General features: G+C 48.8%; 1 protein-coding gene across 2 annotated transcripts in view; it reads right to left on the bottom strand.

Moving 5' to 3' along the window:
• TRIM27 (tripartite motif containing 27) overlaps positions 1–4,856 on the bottom strand; it is a 45,739-nt gene extending 40,883 nt beyond the window's left edge. Inside the window, exons 1-2 of one of the 2 annotated variants that reach the window (XM_080665438.1) lie at positions 4,215–4,856; positions 3,051–3,146 (exon numbers count right to left, since the gene is read on the bottom strand). In XM_080665438.1, the coding sequence (XP_080521564.1) occupies positions 3,051–3,146; positions 4,215–4,634 (516 nt within the window). In that variant the 5' untranslated portion in view covers positions 4,635–4,856. The remainder of the gene's footprint in view (positions 1–3,050; positions 3,147–4,214) is intronic. The other variant, XM_080665439.1, reaches the window with a different exon arrangement.
• Positions 4,857–17,620: the final 12,764 nt, after the last annotated feature.

Below are 17,620 nucleotides of genomic sequence, written 5' to 3'. Positions count from 1 at the left end.
AGCAGCTTGGCCTGGCCGAGTAGCTCAGTGGGTGAGAGCCTTGACCCCGATAGCCAAGGTTGTGGGTTTGATCTCTGGTCAGGGCACATACAAGATTCAAGCAATGAGTGCATCAACAAGTGGAACAACAAATGCGCGTCTTTCTCTCTAAAAATTATTAAATAAAATGGTTTAAAAAATAAATACATAAAATAAAACAAGTATCTTGTTCACTCAGTTTTTTCCCCAATCTCTACGGACTGAATTACCACAGTGACAATAAGACAGTCACTGCCCTCAGGGAACTCAGTCAGAAGAGAGTGGGGTTCATGTGATGTACCAGTCATGGATGATCCATAACTCTGGGTGAGAGCCGTGGCGGGAGAAGTTGTATACTCGCCACAAAAGCAGTGCTCACAGCTTCCTGCAGGGTGAATGGGAGCTCACCATGTGGTCAAAGACCAGGGAGCTTTCTAGGCAGAAGACATGGCACAGGCGTAGGAGTGGAGAGAGAGCTACTGGTCTGTGTGGATGCAGCAACCTGTGCATTGCAGGTGGAGGCCAGCCCCCCCTTCCTGGAGGGCTAAGGGCAAGGACTATGCTGCAACGGGCCGAGGGGTTGCAGGAAGCGACTCGGGCAGATGTGTGCCCTGTGGAGGATGGTCTGGAACATGCAAAACCCTATTTCTGCAGCAACCCTCACATCAACTGTCAGGCTCCGGAGGCCCTCCACTGTCATCTGCACCCTCTATCTGAGCTTCGAGGTCACTGGTGCCTGTTTGTCTGCCCAAGTTCCCCTGCCCTTCCTCTGTACCCCACCTCCCACCCAAACAAAGGGTGGGAGCAAACTCCCTTTGTTTACTCCAGTGCAGTAAAGTTTTATTGGGACATAGCCACACCCATCACTTACATATTATCTTTAGCAGCTTTTGAGCTACAGCTGCAGAATCGAATACTTGTACCAGATGACATGGCCCACAAAGCCAGAACTGTTTACTGCCCGGTCCTTACAGAAAGCTTGTTGACCATTTAAACCCAACTCCTGAGAACCCTCCCTCCCTAACCATCCCACGACCACCCTGCCTAAGCACTCACTAAGCAACACCGTGATGCACCAACACCCTGGTTTGTAAGTCCATTTTAAGCTCAGAATTCTCCTCAGCTAGATAAATCTTCCCAAGACAAACAAAATAACATAACCTTAGAAATGGGAAATTAAGAGACCTTAAAGATCAGCTAACTTGGTGCTTCTCAAAGGGGATGCGTTTGGCGCTCTGGTGTGTGGGGGGCAATTCTGCTTGGCCTGGAACTGTTTCTACGTTGCAGGACACTCCGCGTCCCTGCCCCACCCTCCCAATCACAAAGGCAGTGACAACCAAAGAAACACACCTTGGGAGGAAAGAGAGGGGGGCATTGCTGAAGAACAAGTCTAGCCTAGCCTACCCATTTCACATATGAGAAAACCGAGGCCTCAAGAAATTGTATTACTCTCTCCAACTAGCCAATTGGCTAGTGTCAGAACCAAGAAGCAAGTCCCAGATACCCTATCAGAGAAGGGCTGTCTCCCCTCTGACAACCCTCCCACAGAGGACAAGATGTGTGTAATCTGACTCCACTCAGGCTCACTAGAACATTCTCCATCCATCAGACCTATTTTCAAGCAAAGGGAGCTGAGGTCTCAGAGGATTGTGTGGTGGCATCTAAGGGCACATGGGAATCAGTTCCCTGTCCAAAAGTTCTCACTACACCCTGGCCAGGACTGACAACATTTCTCACAAGATGGCGTTAGACACTAATTAGTAACAGTTTGCTTCTCACATGCAAATACCTGTAATGGGTGGGAATTTTTAACATTTATTGTTAAAAAAATGCTTAAAAACCTAGATGGTGGATTTGTAAGTATCTATAATAATAAAAGGGTAATATGCTAATTAGACCGGATCGCCAGATGTCCTATGTCCTTCCAGATAAAGCCAGGGCCTAAAGCCAGGGCCTGCCCTGGGGGAAGCAGCCTGAGGTCGCGGTCCTGGGTGCCTGCGGCCAGCCAGAGGGAGGGGAAGCCTGCGTCCCTGGTGCCTGTGGCTGGCCAGAGGGAGGGAAGCCAGGGTCCCATTTGCCTGCGGCCAGAAGGTGGAGGAAAGCCTGGGTCCCAGGTGCAGAGGCTGAGGCCGAGGTGGTTAGGGGTGATCAGGCAGGCAGGCAGAGGTGGTTAGGGGTGATCAGGCAGGCAGGCAGAGGCGTTTAGGGGCCATCAGGCAGGCAGGCAGAGTGGTTAGGGGGATCAGGCAGGCAGGCAGAGGCGGTTAGGGGCAATCAGGAAGGCAGGCAGAGTGGTTAGGGGAGTTCAGACAGGCACGCAGGCCAGCGGTTAGGAACCAGCAGTCCCACATTGTGAGAGGGTGCAGGCCGGGGTGAGGGGACCCCCCCTTCCATGAGCGAATTTTGTGCACTGGCCTTCTAGTCTATAATAATAAAAGTGTAATATGATAATTAAAAACCCTCAAGGCAAAGGGCCCAGCACATGCTCTCCCTCTGGAGAACACAACCTCACCTTACCTTCCCCTCCTTCATCCACAGGCAATCAGGGAAGCAATGGGCAGTGGCTAACCCCCTGACCTTGTCCCGAAGGCCCCTTTTTCTCTGACGTCCCAGTGAGCCAGAGCAGCCCCACCTGGGCTCTCCTGTTGCTTCTGCTATGCTAAACCCTTCCTTACTCCACTGTCCCTAGGTTTGTTTTTTAAAAATATTTTTATTTATTTCAGAGAGGAAGGGAGAGATAGAAACATCAGTGATGAGAGAATTGATGGACCGAGCCAGCAACCCAGGCATGTGCCCTGACTGGAATTGAACTGTGAACTCCTGGTTCATAGGTCAACGCTCAACCACTGGGCACAGCTGTTGGGCTGTCCCCATCTTTAATAAACGTACCCTCAAAATCACCTGGACTCATGTGAAATCCTTCCTGCATGAAGTCAAGAACTGACATGCTACCAGCTGGCCTTAGGCAGACCTGCTCAGGGCCAGGTCCCCATCTGGTAACAATAGTCTCTGTGAACTCCAAAGAGCCTTACCAAGAGTTCAGCTCGCGCCTGCTCCCCCTGTGCCCGACGCCTCTTCTTTAAGTCTTTCACTCGTTTTAGGTGGTCCAGCTGGTTCTGGATTTGCTCCTAAGAAAAGCAGAATCAGTTGGGCCTTCCAAGATTCGGCAGATCTTAATGTCAGCATGGCTATTCTGCTCATCACACATGCAACTGTCTCTGATTCCAAATCTCTGATGCCAAAGCCAGGGTTAGACCTGTCCTCGGCCACTCTGCCCTCCAGGCTCAGGGGTGGCCACGCCTCTCCTGGGGCAGCCAGTGTGACTCACAGGAGGCAGCCACCTGCCCCTGGGGATTCTGCATGGCCCGGGGCAGCCATTTTCAACCTTTTCCGTCTCCTGGCACGCATAAACTAAATACTAACATTCTACGAAACCCCAAAAAATATATTGTATTTTTTGTCTATCTGACAGAAAGAATAGGTATGATTTTGATTTGTCACATCTGATGGCTATTGCTGTGTTGGCTGCTGTCATTTTTCAATTTGACAACCTGCGGGGAAAGAGGTCAGTGCCTCTGACTAAATAGTCAGGTACTGCAAGTTTTAAAACTTCTTGTGCGCAGCGCAGGGTTGACAGTTGCTTGCTAGTGGGGCCGCCTGGCCCAGGCCTGAGCTCCGCTGCAGCGGCCCCTCCCCCATGAGGAAGTGACAGCTCCCAAGCTGTCTGTCTGCAGGACCCACAGGTCACAAAGCGCTCCCCACATCACTGCATTTCACTTCATCTTCATAGTAACTGTTACCTCCTACAAGTCTAAGTGGTTAAATAACTTAAGCGGTAAATAGTTGTGTTCTTTTCCTTGCGCTTCTAGAACAGAAGAAAGCCCTGGGAGGCGCTTGCAGGCCTGGCGGGTGTCTGCTGGTGTGCACATGCCCGTCACCGCGTGGGATCTGGGATCCGCTGGGAGCCAACAGGTGTGGAGACCTTTTTATGGAAATCGTGTATGTCAGGGGGTGCCCGTGGGCGGTGAACACAGAGGCGCTAAGAAAGGAGAGAGGGGGCGGGGGACTTGCGGCTCCCTCACCATCCACAGGTTTACCCCAATCTGCTCCGTTCAGCCATTTTCCAGGAGGAAAAAGGGAGACCTCGGAGGCTCTCCGCCCTCTGCCCGCCTCGCCGCGCGCCCCGCCCCCCTCACCTGGAAGCCCTGCACCGCCTCCTCCAGCGGCAGCACGCCGTGGCCGCGGTGCTCGCGGGAGCGGTCGCACACCACGCAGATGGGCGTCCTGTCCTCCTCGCAGTACAGCTTCAGGGGCTCCCGGTGCCGCTCGCACACGCCCACCTCGGCCCCGGGCGCCGGCGGCCGCTCCGCACGCAGCTGCCGCACCAGCTGGGTCACGTGGGCCAGGTGCCGGTTGGGCCGCAGGTGCGGCCGCGGGAAGGGCTCCCGGCACTGCGGGCACGACACGCCGGCCTCCGCGGCGCCCCAGCAGCGGGCGAGGCAGGCGCCGCAGAAGTTGTGGCCGCAGTCGAGCATCACGGGCTCCACGAAGTACTGCAGGCACGCGGGGCAGGTGGTCTCCTGCTGCAGGCGCTCGGCCGCGCCCCCCGAGGCCATGGCCCGCGCCGAGCGGCGCCGAGCGGGCCCAGGTCCCAGCCGCGCCCGCGCCCTAGGCCCGCGGGGAGGCCGGGCCGCTGCCCGCGCCGTGGCGCCGCGCTGAGCGGGCTCGGGAACAGCGTGGCCCACCGAGCCCGCGGCCACGCCAGGGGGGCGCTCCCGTGGGCCTCACGCGGCGGAGATCGCAGGGCGACGTGGCCGCGACGGAGCGGTCCGGGCGGCGAGGGCCCCACCCGGCGAGAGCGGAAGGGGCGGCTCCGGGAGCGGGAAGGGGCCGGGCCTCCCGCCGCCGCGGGGTTTCGTGGCCGCGGGACCTGAGCGCTGCCTGCGGGGCGCGCGGCCTCAGGCCTGGCGCTGGCTCGGTCGGGTCCTGTGCGCCCGGGACTCGGCTGAGAGGATGCCGGCTCCGCGCCAGGGTGGGAAGGGTGGGCTCTGGCTCCCCGTGGGGGACGGGGAGACCCAGCCCACCGGGCCCGTGCGGCGCTTTATTAAACGCCATTCACAGGCACTTGCCATTTTGTTTCAAAAAAAGAAAGGCTTACCTATGGGACCGAGACCGGCCGGCCGTTCCCGCGGTGCCGGCGCAGACTTGACCTCCTGAGCCTCCGTCTCCTATCTGGCCAAACGGGAACAGTGAGACGCGGTTAATAAGGAAACCTCATTACATTCTTTAACCATAAGGGTATTTATTTAAAAAAAAAAAAAAAAAAAAAAGCGTCCTCCCGATGGGCAATGATTTCTCCCCCTTTCTAAAATCAATTAAAAAAAAAAAAAAAAAAACAGCTACATAGAGTTATGCTGAATAGGGCCTGCTCGTGCTTGCTCCTTCCGGAAGTACTGACTTGGGTTTTGGGTTCTTTCCATTATCCAGTAGATTTACAAATCTTTTTATCTTTTGGGGTGCTCCCTCATCCCTACCGTTTCTTAGTTTCCTTTGCTATTTTCTCAGTATTGTCCTTTATCCTTTAGATTTAATCTGGGGCAGCCTTGCCTTGCTTATCCCTCAACTTGCCTCTGTTCATTTTAATTTCCATTACTACACTTAGACCTAAATTTTAAAAAATTGATTTCAAAGAGGAAGGGAGAGAGATAGAGAGATAGAAACATCAATGATGAGAGAGATCATTCATCAGCTGCCTCTGGCACGCCCCCAACTGGGCATGTGCCCTTGGCCATGATCAAACCTGGGACCTTTTAGTCTGCAGGCCCACACTCTATCCACTGAGACAAACTGGCTAGGCCAGTGGTTGGCAAACTCATTAGTCAACAGAGCCAAATATCAACAGTACAACGATTGAAATTTCTTTTGAGAGCCCAATTTTTTAAACTTAAACTTCTTCTAATGCCACTTCTTCAAAATAGACTCGCCCAGGTCGTGGTATTTTGTGGAAGAGCCACACTGAAGGGGCCAAAGAGCTGCATGTGGCTCGCGAGCCGCAATTTGCCGACCACGGGGCTAGGCCAACCTAAATTATCTCAACACTGTCAGTTTGCAAATGTCCTATTCCAGTGGTCGGCAAACTAATTAGTCAACAGAGCCAAATATCAACAGTACAACGATTAAAATTTCTTTTGAGAGCCAAATTTTTTAAACTTAAACTATATAGGTAGGTACATTGTTACTAACTTAACTAGCTGTACCCGGCCACGAGTTGCTGTGGCTCAGTCTGGTTAAATGGAAAAGAAAGAAAAGAGAAAGCGCACGTTTCTAGTATGTTTAATTTCACAATGCTTGTGGGTATACAATATTTTTTGTTGTTCCATTGTCTGTGCAGATATAGAGATTGTCTGGTTTGCTGACTCTAGAACACGCAACATATAATTGTCCATGTGAGAAGCAATCTGTGTCTAGATCTGAACCGCACAATTCTAAAGATTGGCCCTGAGCTTTGTTGATGGTGATTGCAAATGCCAATCGAACTGGGAATTGCAGTCTCTTAAATTGAAATGGCATATCCGTTGGAATCATAGGAATGCGAGGAATGAGGACATCTTCACCTTTGAAAGGTCTTATCAAGATTGTTGCTTCTACGATGTTGCTTATTAATTTTTTTACTGCAAGCGGTGTGCCGTTGCAAAGCTTTGGCTGGTTGATATTTCACAACATGATAATTGGCACGCCGATTTTCAATTGCAGTACGTGCGGTGGCATCCCTGGCAGATCAAGTGAATTCAAAAATTCTGTTGGATAATTAACCGCGTCATCTGCTTCCACCACAGTGTCGACGGACTTGTATGTGACTGCCTCGCTTTGAATGTTAGACTGAATAATATTGTTAAGTTCGTAGACATCTTTGTTCTTGGCCGCAAGAATAGCTCGTTCACTCAGCCAATCGTGATTCTTATAATTGGTTTGAATATTGGGAAATACTTTTTCAACCAATTCTTCTTTTGACGTCACTAAATTGCAGAAGTTATGAGGCAATGAAATTCGTCCTGAGGTCAGATCAACCAGCACCTTTCCGTTCCCAATTTCCAGCAATTGATGTGTATTTCCTGATGTTAAATAGGAAATACTTTGATTCGGCGGTATATCCTGCAAGCAAAGTTTTTAATGGCTCTGGCGGTTCTCCAAGTTGAGAGTTTAATTTTTCCTGAGACGCAACACATTCCTTTCGTTTCTCCATTAAATTTCAGAGCCTTGCAATAAGGACACACTTCAGTCATAGTGCCGATGAGAACATGCCAGCTCAAACTATAATCATCAGCTGGGTTGTACCGGAATGCAAGGCGACTGTAATCACGTGATGGTACTGAGCACGGAGTCGTGTTTGACGCTGATCTGCTGTTTCTCGTTGACGTCTTTCAGCCACTCTCAGCCTGTCGCGTTCATTCTGTTGAGAACGAAGCAGATCTGAAGCTGCAGAACTCGATCGCCGTGCTCGCAACCGTGCATCCTCAAGTCCGGCTGCACATTGCTCTGCTGCTTCCTCGGCACGTATTTGAGCCATTCTTTGTCTGTTTCGCTCGTTCGCTGATGCCCGTTCTTCCTCAGTTTGATTTGCAATTACTCGTCGCACTGCTTCCACTCCACGAGTACGACAACCTAGGTTTGATCTTCTGCGAGGCATTATTTGGATACTCACGAAATGAACACTATGGTGAACGACATAGCTCAATTCCAACGCAATGTCACACCAAATAATTAAATCTAAATGAAAATAAATCGAAATCTATGAAAATTCAATTTAACAGTGCAATCGGAAACATTGAAATGGAATCGTAAAATATTTAGTATAGCGTGTGTTGCTTTTACGTCCAACAGATGGCGCTGTTTTTCAAAAAAAGCATGTTTTTACCTGTCACAGGTGTGACATCTATATAATAGTAGGTATAAGGTACACAGAAACACGCGTGTATTCGAATGCAACATTGTGTCAAAATTTCAAAGCAATCAGTGAAGAACTTTCGGAGATTTAAGATTTTGAACAAACGAACATTTACATTTTATTTATATAGATTAGGGTACTCCTAAGCTGGCCTTTGCTAAAAACTCAAGGGGCCTAAGAGCCGCATGTGGCTTGCGGGCCGCAGTTTACTAGAGGCCCGGTGCATGAAAATTCATGCACTGGAGGCGGGGGGTCCCTCAGCCCGGCCTGCCTCCTCTCACAGTCCTGGAGCCCTCAGGGGCGGGAGGTGACCTGGTGATCAGGGGAAGGTGACACCCCCATCACACCTCTGCTGCTGCCACTGCCAGCAGCACAAGCCTTAGGCGGCCCTGGGTGTCTGGGCAGCCGACATCAGAGGCTTGCCTGTGCCTAGGGCCGGCCCTGTCGGCTGGGGGGCAGAGGGGACTGGGGGACTCTGGAGGCAGGCGCACGGAGCAGCCAGACCTGCCTGAGGGCAGGCCCGGCCATGCTGGGTGCCTGCCGCCCCGGTGAGGCTGAGGGGACTGGGTGCCACCATCTTGTGCCTGTGGGCGCCACCATCTTTGAGGGTGTGGCAGTCAATTAGCATATTCCCTCCTTATTGGCTTGGGCACCGCCATCTTTGTGATGGTCAATTAGCATATTCCCCTCTTTATTAGATAGGATAATAAAACCCTAATACATATACAAATCAACCTAGGCAGAACTACCACGCACTATGATGCACACTGACCACCAGGGGGCAGACGCTCAATGCAGGAGCTGCCCCCTGGTGGTCAGTGCGTGCCCACAGGGGAAGTGCCACTCAGCCAGAAGCTGTGCTCATGGCTGGTGAGCACAGTGGCAGTGGTAGGGGCCTCTCCCGCCTCCGTTGCAGCGCTAAGGACCCCTTGGGGGAATGCCCACCTGTCGGCTTAGGCCCGCTCCCTGTCCCGGACTGCAAGAGGGCACAGGCTGCAGGCCTGGCTGAGGGAGGCCCCCCCGCCCCCTGCCCAGTACACAAATGTCATGTACCGGGCCTCTAGTTTTTAAAGTAAATTAGTAAATGGATCAATACAACCAGTTCTGCTAGATTCCCTATTTCTAGTCTTTCCCCATAACCTATTTATATACATAACCTCAAGGGAGAGAATCATCCTAAAATCCCCCTAAAATGCTTCTTTCATCCTGTCACTTTTCACTCAGAAATCTTCAAAGCTTCCTTTTTTTTTTTTTCTTCCAGAACACTGTCCCTACCCTTGAGCAAGGGGTTCAGTCTGAGCTCTGGCCTCCAACATCAGTTGCCATCCTCACCGTCTTCTCACACCACTGCCAGCCAGGGTGGCTCGGCTGTGCTCCCCACACACAGTCCTCCACAGGGCCTGCTCACCAAGCCCCACACACAGTCCTCCACACAGCAAGCATGTCAAACTGAAAGGCTAACACGGGCCAAATAAACAAGGTATAAGTTTATGTGGGCCGCAAAAACAAAAGCTTTAATTTTCATAGAAATGTCAGTTTATTTTGATAGAGACATGCTGAATACAAAGGGTTGAAATAAATGAATAATCGTTAACATAAAATAATAGAACATTTTAATAAAAATATTTTTCTTGAACATTAACTTACCAGACACTGAAAAACTGCACAAATTAATAAGCATAACGCAAGTAAACCTATTTTTCTTGTTCTCCGAAAGTGAAATATTTCCTATTGCACACACCAAACAAGTCAGTCCAAGACTAATGTTGTGGCCATTGGCTGCTAAAATATTTGCTGCTAGTATTAGTGGAGAGAAATGGTGTACCTGTGTGTAAGGCACGTAAGGGAAATGAATGCAACACGATTATAGTATTCAGTCATTAGTGAACATTGTAGTTTGTTATTAATAATGATGTATAACAGGATATTATAAAATTTAAGTTATGAAATTTTTATTAAAACATTTCTTACATACCTTATATTGGCTAGGCCACAAAAATATTCGTTGTGGGCCACATGCAGCCCACGGGCCGCGAGTTTGACATGCTTACTCTACAGGGCCTGCTCATGGCTCCCCACACACAATCCTCTGGGCCTGCTCACCAAGCCTGTCCCTTCCTGGCTCTGAACCTCAACAAGCAGGCCACATCAATCTGATTTTGATACTGTTAGAGGCAGAAATAGAATACTGGGGACTAGCTATGGTTAAGGGTAATATTAACTGTGCTCTGTTAACCATGATTGCCTTGTGTTGGCTAAAGAAAGGACATTCTAACCTGGCTGGGAGTTGTACGCCCCCAGGACCTAGGAGCCAACCTTTGAATGTGGTCCATTCTCATTCAAGAACTGCCTATTAACATGGAAAGATGAACAACCTTGTTACCCAAACAATGGAGTCCCACCCCAACCTGCATAGCCCATGCCTGTAACCCCTACTTCCCCATGTAATCTCCCTCCCACCCTTTATCAGCAGCTGGTTTGTGGTGGGGACAGAGCAGATTTCTGTGGTTGACCTGCTGCCAGCAGGATTGGAATAAATGCTCATATATATATTCAACCCTGTCTCTGCTTAATTGGTTCAAGTAGTGACAGGCAGCCGGACCCATTGATTATCCGGTTCCATATTCTGGTTATTTTCTGTCTTAAGACTTTCTTTGACTTGGCTCTGTGTGGAACTCTTACCTGAGGTCAGGGCCTTAAGTAACTCTGTGAGGACAGGAGCTCCTCTGCAAACCTATGTTCTCCATTATGCCTTTCACATAGCTCTGATCATAGTGGTGGGAATTAAATACTTGTTGAATTATTAGACTAATATCTAATTAACTTAGTGATTTCACTGTCACATCATATACAGTATATATATGTATATATATAAATAAATAATATCCTATCTAATAAAGAGGGAATATGCTAATTGACCCTCACACCGTCGCAAAGATGGTGGTGCCCACAGCCAATAAGGAGAGAATATGCTAATTGACTGCCCCAACCTCAAAGATGGCAGTGCCCACAGCCAATAAGGAGGGAATATGTTAATTGACTGCCATGCCCTCAAAGATGGCGACACCCACAGCCACAAGAAGGCGGCGCCCAGTCCCCTCAGCTCCACCGCGAGCCTGCCTCTGGAGTCCCCCAGCCCCCTCAGCCTCCCAGCCGCCCAGGGCTGGCCCGATGCACAGGAAAGCCTCAGATGGCAGCTGCACAGCCTCCCAGGGCCACCTGAGGCTCAGGTAACCAGAGCTGGTCAAGGCTTGCACTGCCAGCAGTGGCAGCAGCAGAGGTGTGATGGAGGCATTGCCTTCCTCTGATTGCTGGGTCACCTCCCACCCCTGAGGGCTCCTGGACTGTGAGCGGGGGCAGGCTGGGCTGAGGGACTGCCCCTCCAGTGCATGAATTTTCATGCACTGGGCCTCTAGTATTCTTTATAACCATTATCATTTATTCAGTTTTATATTTGACAGGTGCAGACACAAATTGCTGTGGGGTTCAGGATCTGCAGGAGGGGCCAACACACAAAGGAAAATACAAGAAATGTGAATTTGGAAGGCATTGGGGGGCCAGTGGAAACCTCTTGTGAAGAGGCACACTGAGACCAGTCTGTCTCCTTTTTTTTCACTTTGAATACACATCTGCCCTTTAGCAATGCATACAGGCAGATCAAAGGTAAAGTTTGGTAAACAATGTAAAGATTATCAGGTCAGGAAACTGCCTCGAGCCATTGCAATCACAGCAGGGCAGTCGTGCTGAATATCAAAGTCCATTGGCCTTCCAATGTCTCTTTTGCACTTTTATGCTAATTGCTGTTTGCTTTAGCCTCCAGCAACAAATGCCTGTTGGAGATAAGAAGGTAACCTGAGTGAGCGGGCCAGGCCAGGAAGAAACGATGGGGACAGTGACTGGGGGATGGTGTCCCTCCTGGAAGCGGGGAGGCAGCTATTTCTCATCTTTAGCTGAAGATGACCATTGAGAATGTGGCCCCAGAATATAGCCAAATTGTTCGATTTTTCAAGAGAAGGCAAAAAATCTGGAGTTTTATGAGAAATATATATATATATATATATATATATATATATATATATATATTAATATATTTTTTTTGATTTCAGAGAGGAAAGGAGAGAAACATCAATGATGAGAGAGAATCTTTGATCAGCTGCCTCCTGCATGCCCCTCCCTGGGGATCGAGCCCGCAACCTGGACATATTCCCTTGACCAGAATCAGACCCTGGACCATTCAGTCCACAGGCCAATGCTCTATCCACTGAGCCAAACCAGCTCAGGCATTGAGAAATATATTAACTTTTAACTATTAAAAACTAACTAAAAATTGTAAAATTATCTCTTCAAAATGAAATTGGCCTCCTGACCTCCAGTTTGAGACTTCTGGTACAGCTGTTTATTTTAATACTAGAGGCCTGGTGCATGAAATTCATGCACCGGGGCAGGGGGGGGAGGGTTCCCTCAGCCCAGCCTGCACCCTCTCCAATCTGGGATCCCAGGATCGGGCCTAAACCAGCAGTTGGACATCCCTCTCACAATCCTGGACTGCTGGCTCCTAATCACTGCCTGTCTGCTTGGTCGCCCCCAACTGCCCCCCCTGCCAGCCTAGTTGCCCCTCACTGCCCCCCCTGCCAGCCTGATTGCCCCTCACTGCCCCCTTTGCTGGCCTGGTTGCCCCTGAATGTCCCCCATGCCAGCCTGGTTATCCCTCATGGCCCCTCCGCCGGCCTAGTCGCCCCATGCAGCCTGCTTGTTCAGTCGTTTGGTTGTCCCTCACTAACTCCCCCACTGCCCTGGTCACCCCATGCAGCCTGCTTGTTCAGTCGTTTGGTCATCCCTCAGTAACCCCCCTGCCAGCTGGTCATATGCAGCCATCTTGTGAGAGCGTGATGGTCAATTTTCATATTACCTCTTTATTATATAGGATATGCTTATATGCTTATATATGGACTGTTGTTTACTATTTTATAGCCAATCTCTACTCCTTCCTTAAAATTTTATTCCAGATAGTGATATATCCAACTACAAGGTACCTTAAAGGCCTGTCTGCTGCCAGTGTTATAGTAAACTCATGAAGGCAATGCTACAATATGAAAGCTTGTCCAGCTGGTTATGGGTGTTCCCAGGAACACCCTCAACTCACCTAGCACTTCTTTCACCTCAACACTGTCCTGAGCTTGTGGATGGCCAATGATATCTCTGTGGAACTTTTTGGGATGGGAATTCTGAGAAAGCTTCTAAAAGCCTACTCAGCTGGGATGTATGCCCTTTGCACCTTCCCCTTCTTGATTATTCCAGCCTGGAATATGCACGTGATGGCAGGACCTCAAGCAGCTGTCCTTTACCATGAGACAATTTTGAACATGGAACCAGCACTAAGATGTGTGTGAAAGGTAATAATTCTGGGTCCTTATTCGCTGCAGAATGACTGCATCCCAACTTCATCGATATGAGGGAGATGAAAGCCGCTGTCTTGTGTAAGCACTTATTTGGATTGTCTCCATATGTAATAGAAGCCAAACCTATCTGATAAAATACAATTTTATTAACATTTTTTATTTTAAAATAAATTCCTACCTACTGTCTCTACACAACCTGTGTACCCGAAGAGTACCAGTGGTTTCTAATAGTGTTGACTAAGTCCAGAGGATACTTTTCCATCTTCCTCTTAATGTTTCCAAGGCATTTGACACCGTTGACCCTACCTCCTCAGATTGTTTCACTTCCAGGCACTAAGCTGAGAGGCCCTGATTAGACCTAATGGATCTCTGCTTCCTCTATCCCCTCTTCTCTGCCTTCACCAAGTGATACTAAAGTTAGTCTGGAAAAATAAAAATTAAGAGTAGTCACAAAGCCACTAGTAAGAATAAGCTGATAGATCAACTGAGAAGGAGGCCCAAATGTAAGAATTTAATACAAGATGAAGGAGAAATTGCAGGTTGATGGCCTAAATGATGCTACAACAGGCTAGCTGCGCGGGGGAAAGATAAAAAGATCCCCTATTCACTTCTTACACCAAAATATAGTCTACATCAATGAAAGATTTAAATTTTAAAAAATGAATCCATAAAAGCTCTTTTAAAAATCTGATTTATTTTTTAAAATCTTGTTTGGAAATTCTTTCTAAATGTGACCCCAAACCCTGAAGCCACAAATAGATAAATTCGATTACATAAAATTAAAAATTAAATGACTTCTAAGTAATAAAGGAAAAATAAAAAAAGTTATTTTTAGCAAATAAGACAAAGGATGAATTTCTTAGACAAAATTCTTTCACAAATCTAAGTAAAAAGCAAACAAAGAGAAAGAGTGCAAAAAATTTGAACAAAAAACGGGAAAAGAACAAGTGGTTCATAGACATATGAAAAGAGGTTCAACTCACTATCTTTTATTGATTTATTGAAGAGAGAGAGAGAGAGAGAGAGAGAGAGAGAGAGAGAGAGAGAACCATCAATTTGTTGGTCCACTTATTTATGGATTCATTGGTTGCTTCTTGTATGTGCCCTGACCATAGATTGAACCCACAACCTTGGTATATTTAGACAGTACTCTAACCAACGGAGCTACCTGGCCAGGGCTTCAATTCACTATTAATAAAATAAAATAATGTGATGTTGCTTTTAATTTATGAGATCAATAAAGAGTAAAAAGCTTAAGAATAGTATTGGTGAGAATGTGAGAAAATAGGTATTTCAGTACAGTGTAGAAATGTAAATTGGGAGAGCATTATTAAGAGCAATATGGCAATAGCTAATTTTTTAAAAATGCACAAACTCTTTAAACCATTTACTCCACTTCTCTTCCATCTGCACAAAGATAATCTATATATATAAAACCCTAATATGCAAATAGACTGAACAGCGGAACAACTGAACAACCAGTCACTATGACGTTCACTGACCACCAGGAGGTGAGTGCAGAACATGGTGGGCATTGGCTGCAGCAGGATGGTGGAGCACGTAAGTGGGGGCACCAGACCAAGGTGGAGCACCAGTCATTGTCATTGGGGCGAGCCTCTGGTGGTTACTGAAAATTCTTTGCTCCCGTGCACTGCAGTCCCACCCAGCGCCACACCCGCTGTCGGTGCCTGGCGCCAGTCCCAATTGCTTGGCGCCGTCAGTGGGTGCAAGTGGTGGCTGCCATGCCTGATCACCCCTGAGGGCTTCTCCACCTCCCCCTGCTTCTGAGGGGCAATCAGGGCAGCAGCTGCCACTTGCACCCACTGACGGTGCTGACCCTGCTTGCATCTGCTGCTGGCGCTGGCCCCAATCACTCCATGGCGTCATCAAGTGTGAGAGGGGCCGGTGCCATCGGCATATGGGAGTGGCGGTGGTGGGAGCAGGGCTGCTGGCAGACAGGGGACTGGGGGCCGCAATGGGAGGGGCCGGGCAGGGGTGTGGAGGATGGGCCGAGACCTGTCCCTGTGCCCATCACAGCCTCGCAGCCCACAGTTCCTTTCAAGGTGTGGGAATTTGTGCACTGGGCTCCTAGTTGATTATATAAGGCATGTCATTATAGCATTGTTTAGATTTGTAAAGTACTGAAACTAACATAAATATGCTTCTATAGGGGACATGTTAATGAAAATGCTATGTGGGCATAAGGTGGAATACTTTGCAGGTACCAAAAAGAAGGAAGTAGGTCCATGTGTACTAATATTGAAAGATGTGTGGGATTCATTCATTCATTGAACATGTGTTTGTTGAGTGTCCACTATGTGCCAGGCTCTCTTTAGGCTTTAGAACAAAAAAGTTCCTGGGCTAAAAAAGTTGCTTTCTAAAGGGGAAGATGGACAATAAGCAAACCAAGAAATCCTATATAGTAAAAGGCTAATATGCAAATTGTCCCCTTGGGAGTTCGACTGATCCAGAGTTCAACTGACTGGGAATTCAACTGCTTGCTATGACGTGTGCTGACCACCAGGGGGAAGTGTGGAACGAAGGAAGGCCCCACCTGGCAGCAGGAAGGCCTTGATTGGCCCTGATCACTGGCCAGGCCTAGGAACCCTACCCATGCACGAATTTTGTGCACTAGGCCTTTAGTAAATACATAATATGAAAGATGCCATGAAAAAAAATGAATCAAAATATGGAGGATGTGTTAGGGGGAAAAATAGACTATCGGGGACTAGTTATGGTTATGGAAAATATTAATCATGCTCTGTTAACTATGATTGCCTTGTGTTGGTTAAAGAAAGGATATTGTAACCTGGCTGGGAGTTGTACATCCCTGGAACCTGGGAGTCAATCTTGGAATATGGTCCATTCTCATTCAAGAACTGCCTATTAACATGGAAAGATTAACAACCTTGTTGCCCAAACAATGGGGTCCCACCCCAACTTCCTATTCCCCATGTAATCCTTGTCCTACCCTATATAAGCCGGATGGCTTATGGGGGGGCTCTTATCGGGGGCTGCAGGCAGATTTTAGTGGATGCCCTGCTCTTCCACACTGCTCTGCTGAATTGGCTCAAGTAGAGACAGGCAGCCTGGATCCATTGATTATCCGGTTATTGATGGAGAGTAATTGGGGTATCTATACTAATAAAAGGGTAATATGCTAATTAGACTGGACATCTTCCAGATGACCTTCCAGACAGCCTTCCTGACCAAGCTGGGCCTGACAAAGCCACCTGGGTTCCCAGGAGCCCGCAGCCAGCCCAGGCAAAGCCACCCACAGTCCCAGGAGCCTGTGGCTGGCCCAGGCAAAGCTGGCAGCAGTCCTGGGCACCTGCGGCTGTGGCCAGCCTGGGAGAAGCTGGCTCAGGTCCCAGGTGTCTGTAGCAGGCCAGAGGAGGGAAGCCTGGGTCCCAGGTGTGGGGGCTGAGGCAGGCGGTTAGGGGTGATCAGGCCAGCAGGGGAGTAGTTAGGGGTGATCAGGCCAGCAGGAGAGCAGTTAGGGGCAATCAGGCAGGCAGGCAGAGGTGGTTAGGGGCGAGGCAGGCAGGCAGAGGGGTTAGGGTGTGATCAGGCAGGCAGGCAGGTGAGCCGTTAAAAGTCAGTGGTCCCGGATTGTGAGTGGCAGTCGAAAATCCTCTGAGAGGTCCTGGATTGGAGAGGGTGTAGGCTGGGCTGAGGGGGCCCCCCCATGCACAAATTTTGTGCACCGGGCCTCTAGTGTTTTTATATTGGGTGGTCAGCAGAGGTCTCTCTGATGAGATAGCCAATGGCTGCTGTAGTTTTGAGTCTTTTTCTTTTTATCTTTTCAATTTTCTCTCCTTCAGTTTCCCAATTAATAATAATAACTTTTTAAAATATATTTTTATTGATTCCAGAGAGGAAGGGAGAGGGAGAGATAGAAACATCCATGATGAGAGAGAATCATTAATCAGCTGCCTCCTACAAGTCCCCCACTGGGGATCGAGCCCACAATCCAGGCATGTGCCCCTGACTAGAATTGAACCTGGGACCCTTCAGTTCGCAGGCCGACACTCTATCCACTGACCCAAACCGGCCAGGGCAATAATTATTATTTTTTAATCCTCAGCAGAGGATATTTTTCCATTGATTTTGTTTTTAGAGAGAGTGGAAGATGGAGGGAAAGACAGAGAGAAAAATCAATGTGAGAGAAACACATTGAGTGGTTGCCTCCTCCAACTGTGGATGAAAGGGGCCACATACTGACCTGACAAGCTCAGGGGAGGCCTGCATGGCAGTC

The sequence above is a fragment of the Plecotus auritus genome (assembly GCF_963455305.1).
Source record: "Plecotus auritus genome assembly, chromosome: 4".
NCBI lineage: Eukaryota > Metazoa > Chordata > Mammalia > Chiroptera > Vespertilionidae > Plecotus > Plecotus auritus.
This window is presented reverse-complemented; position numbering and strand designations above follow the sequence as displayed.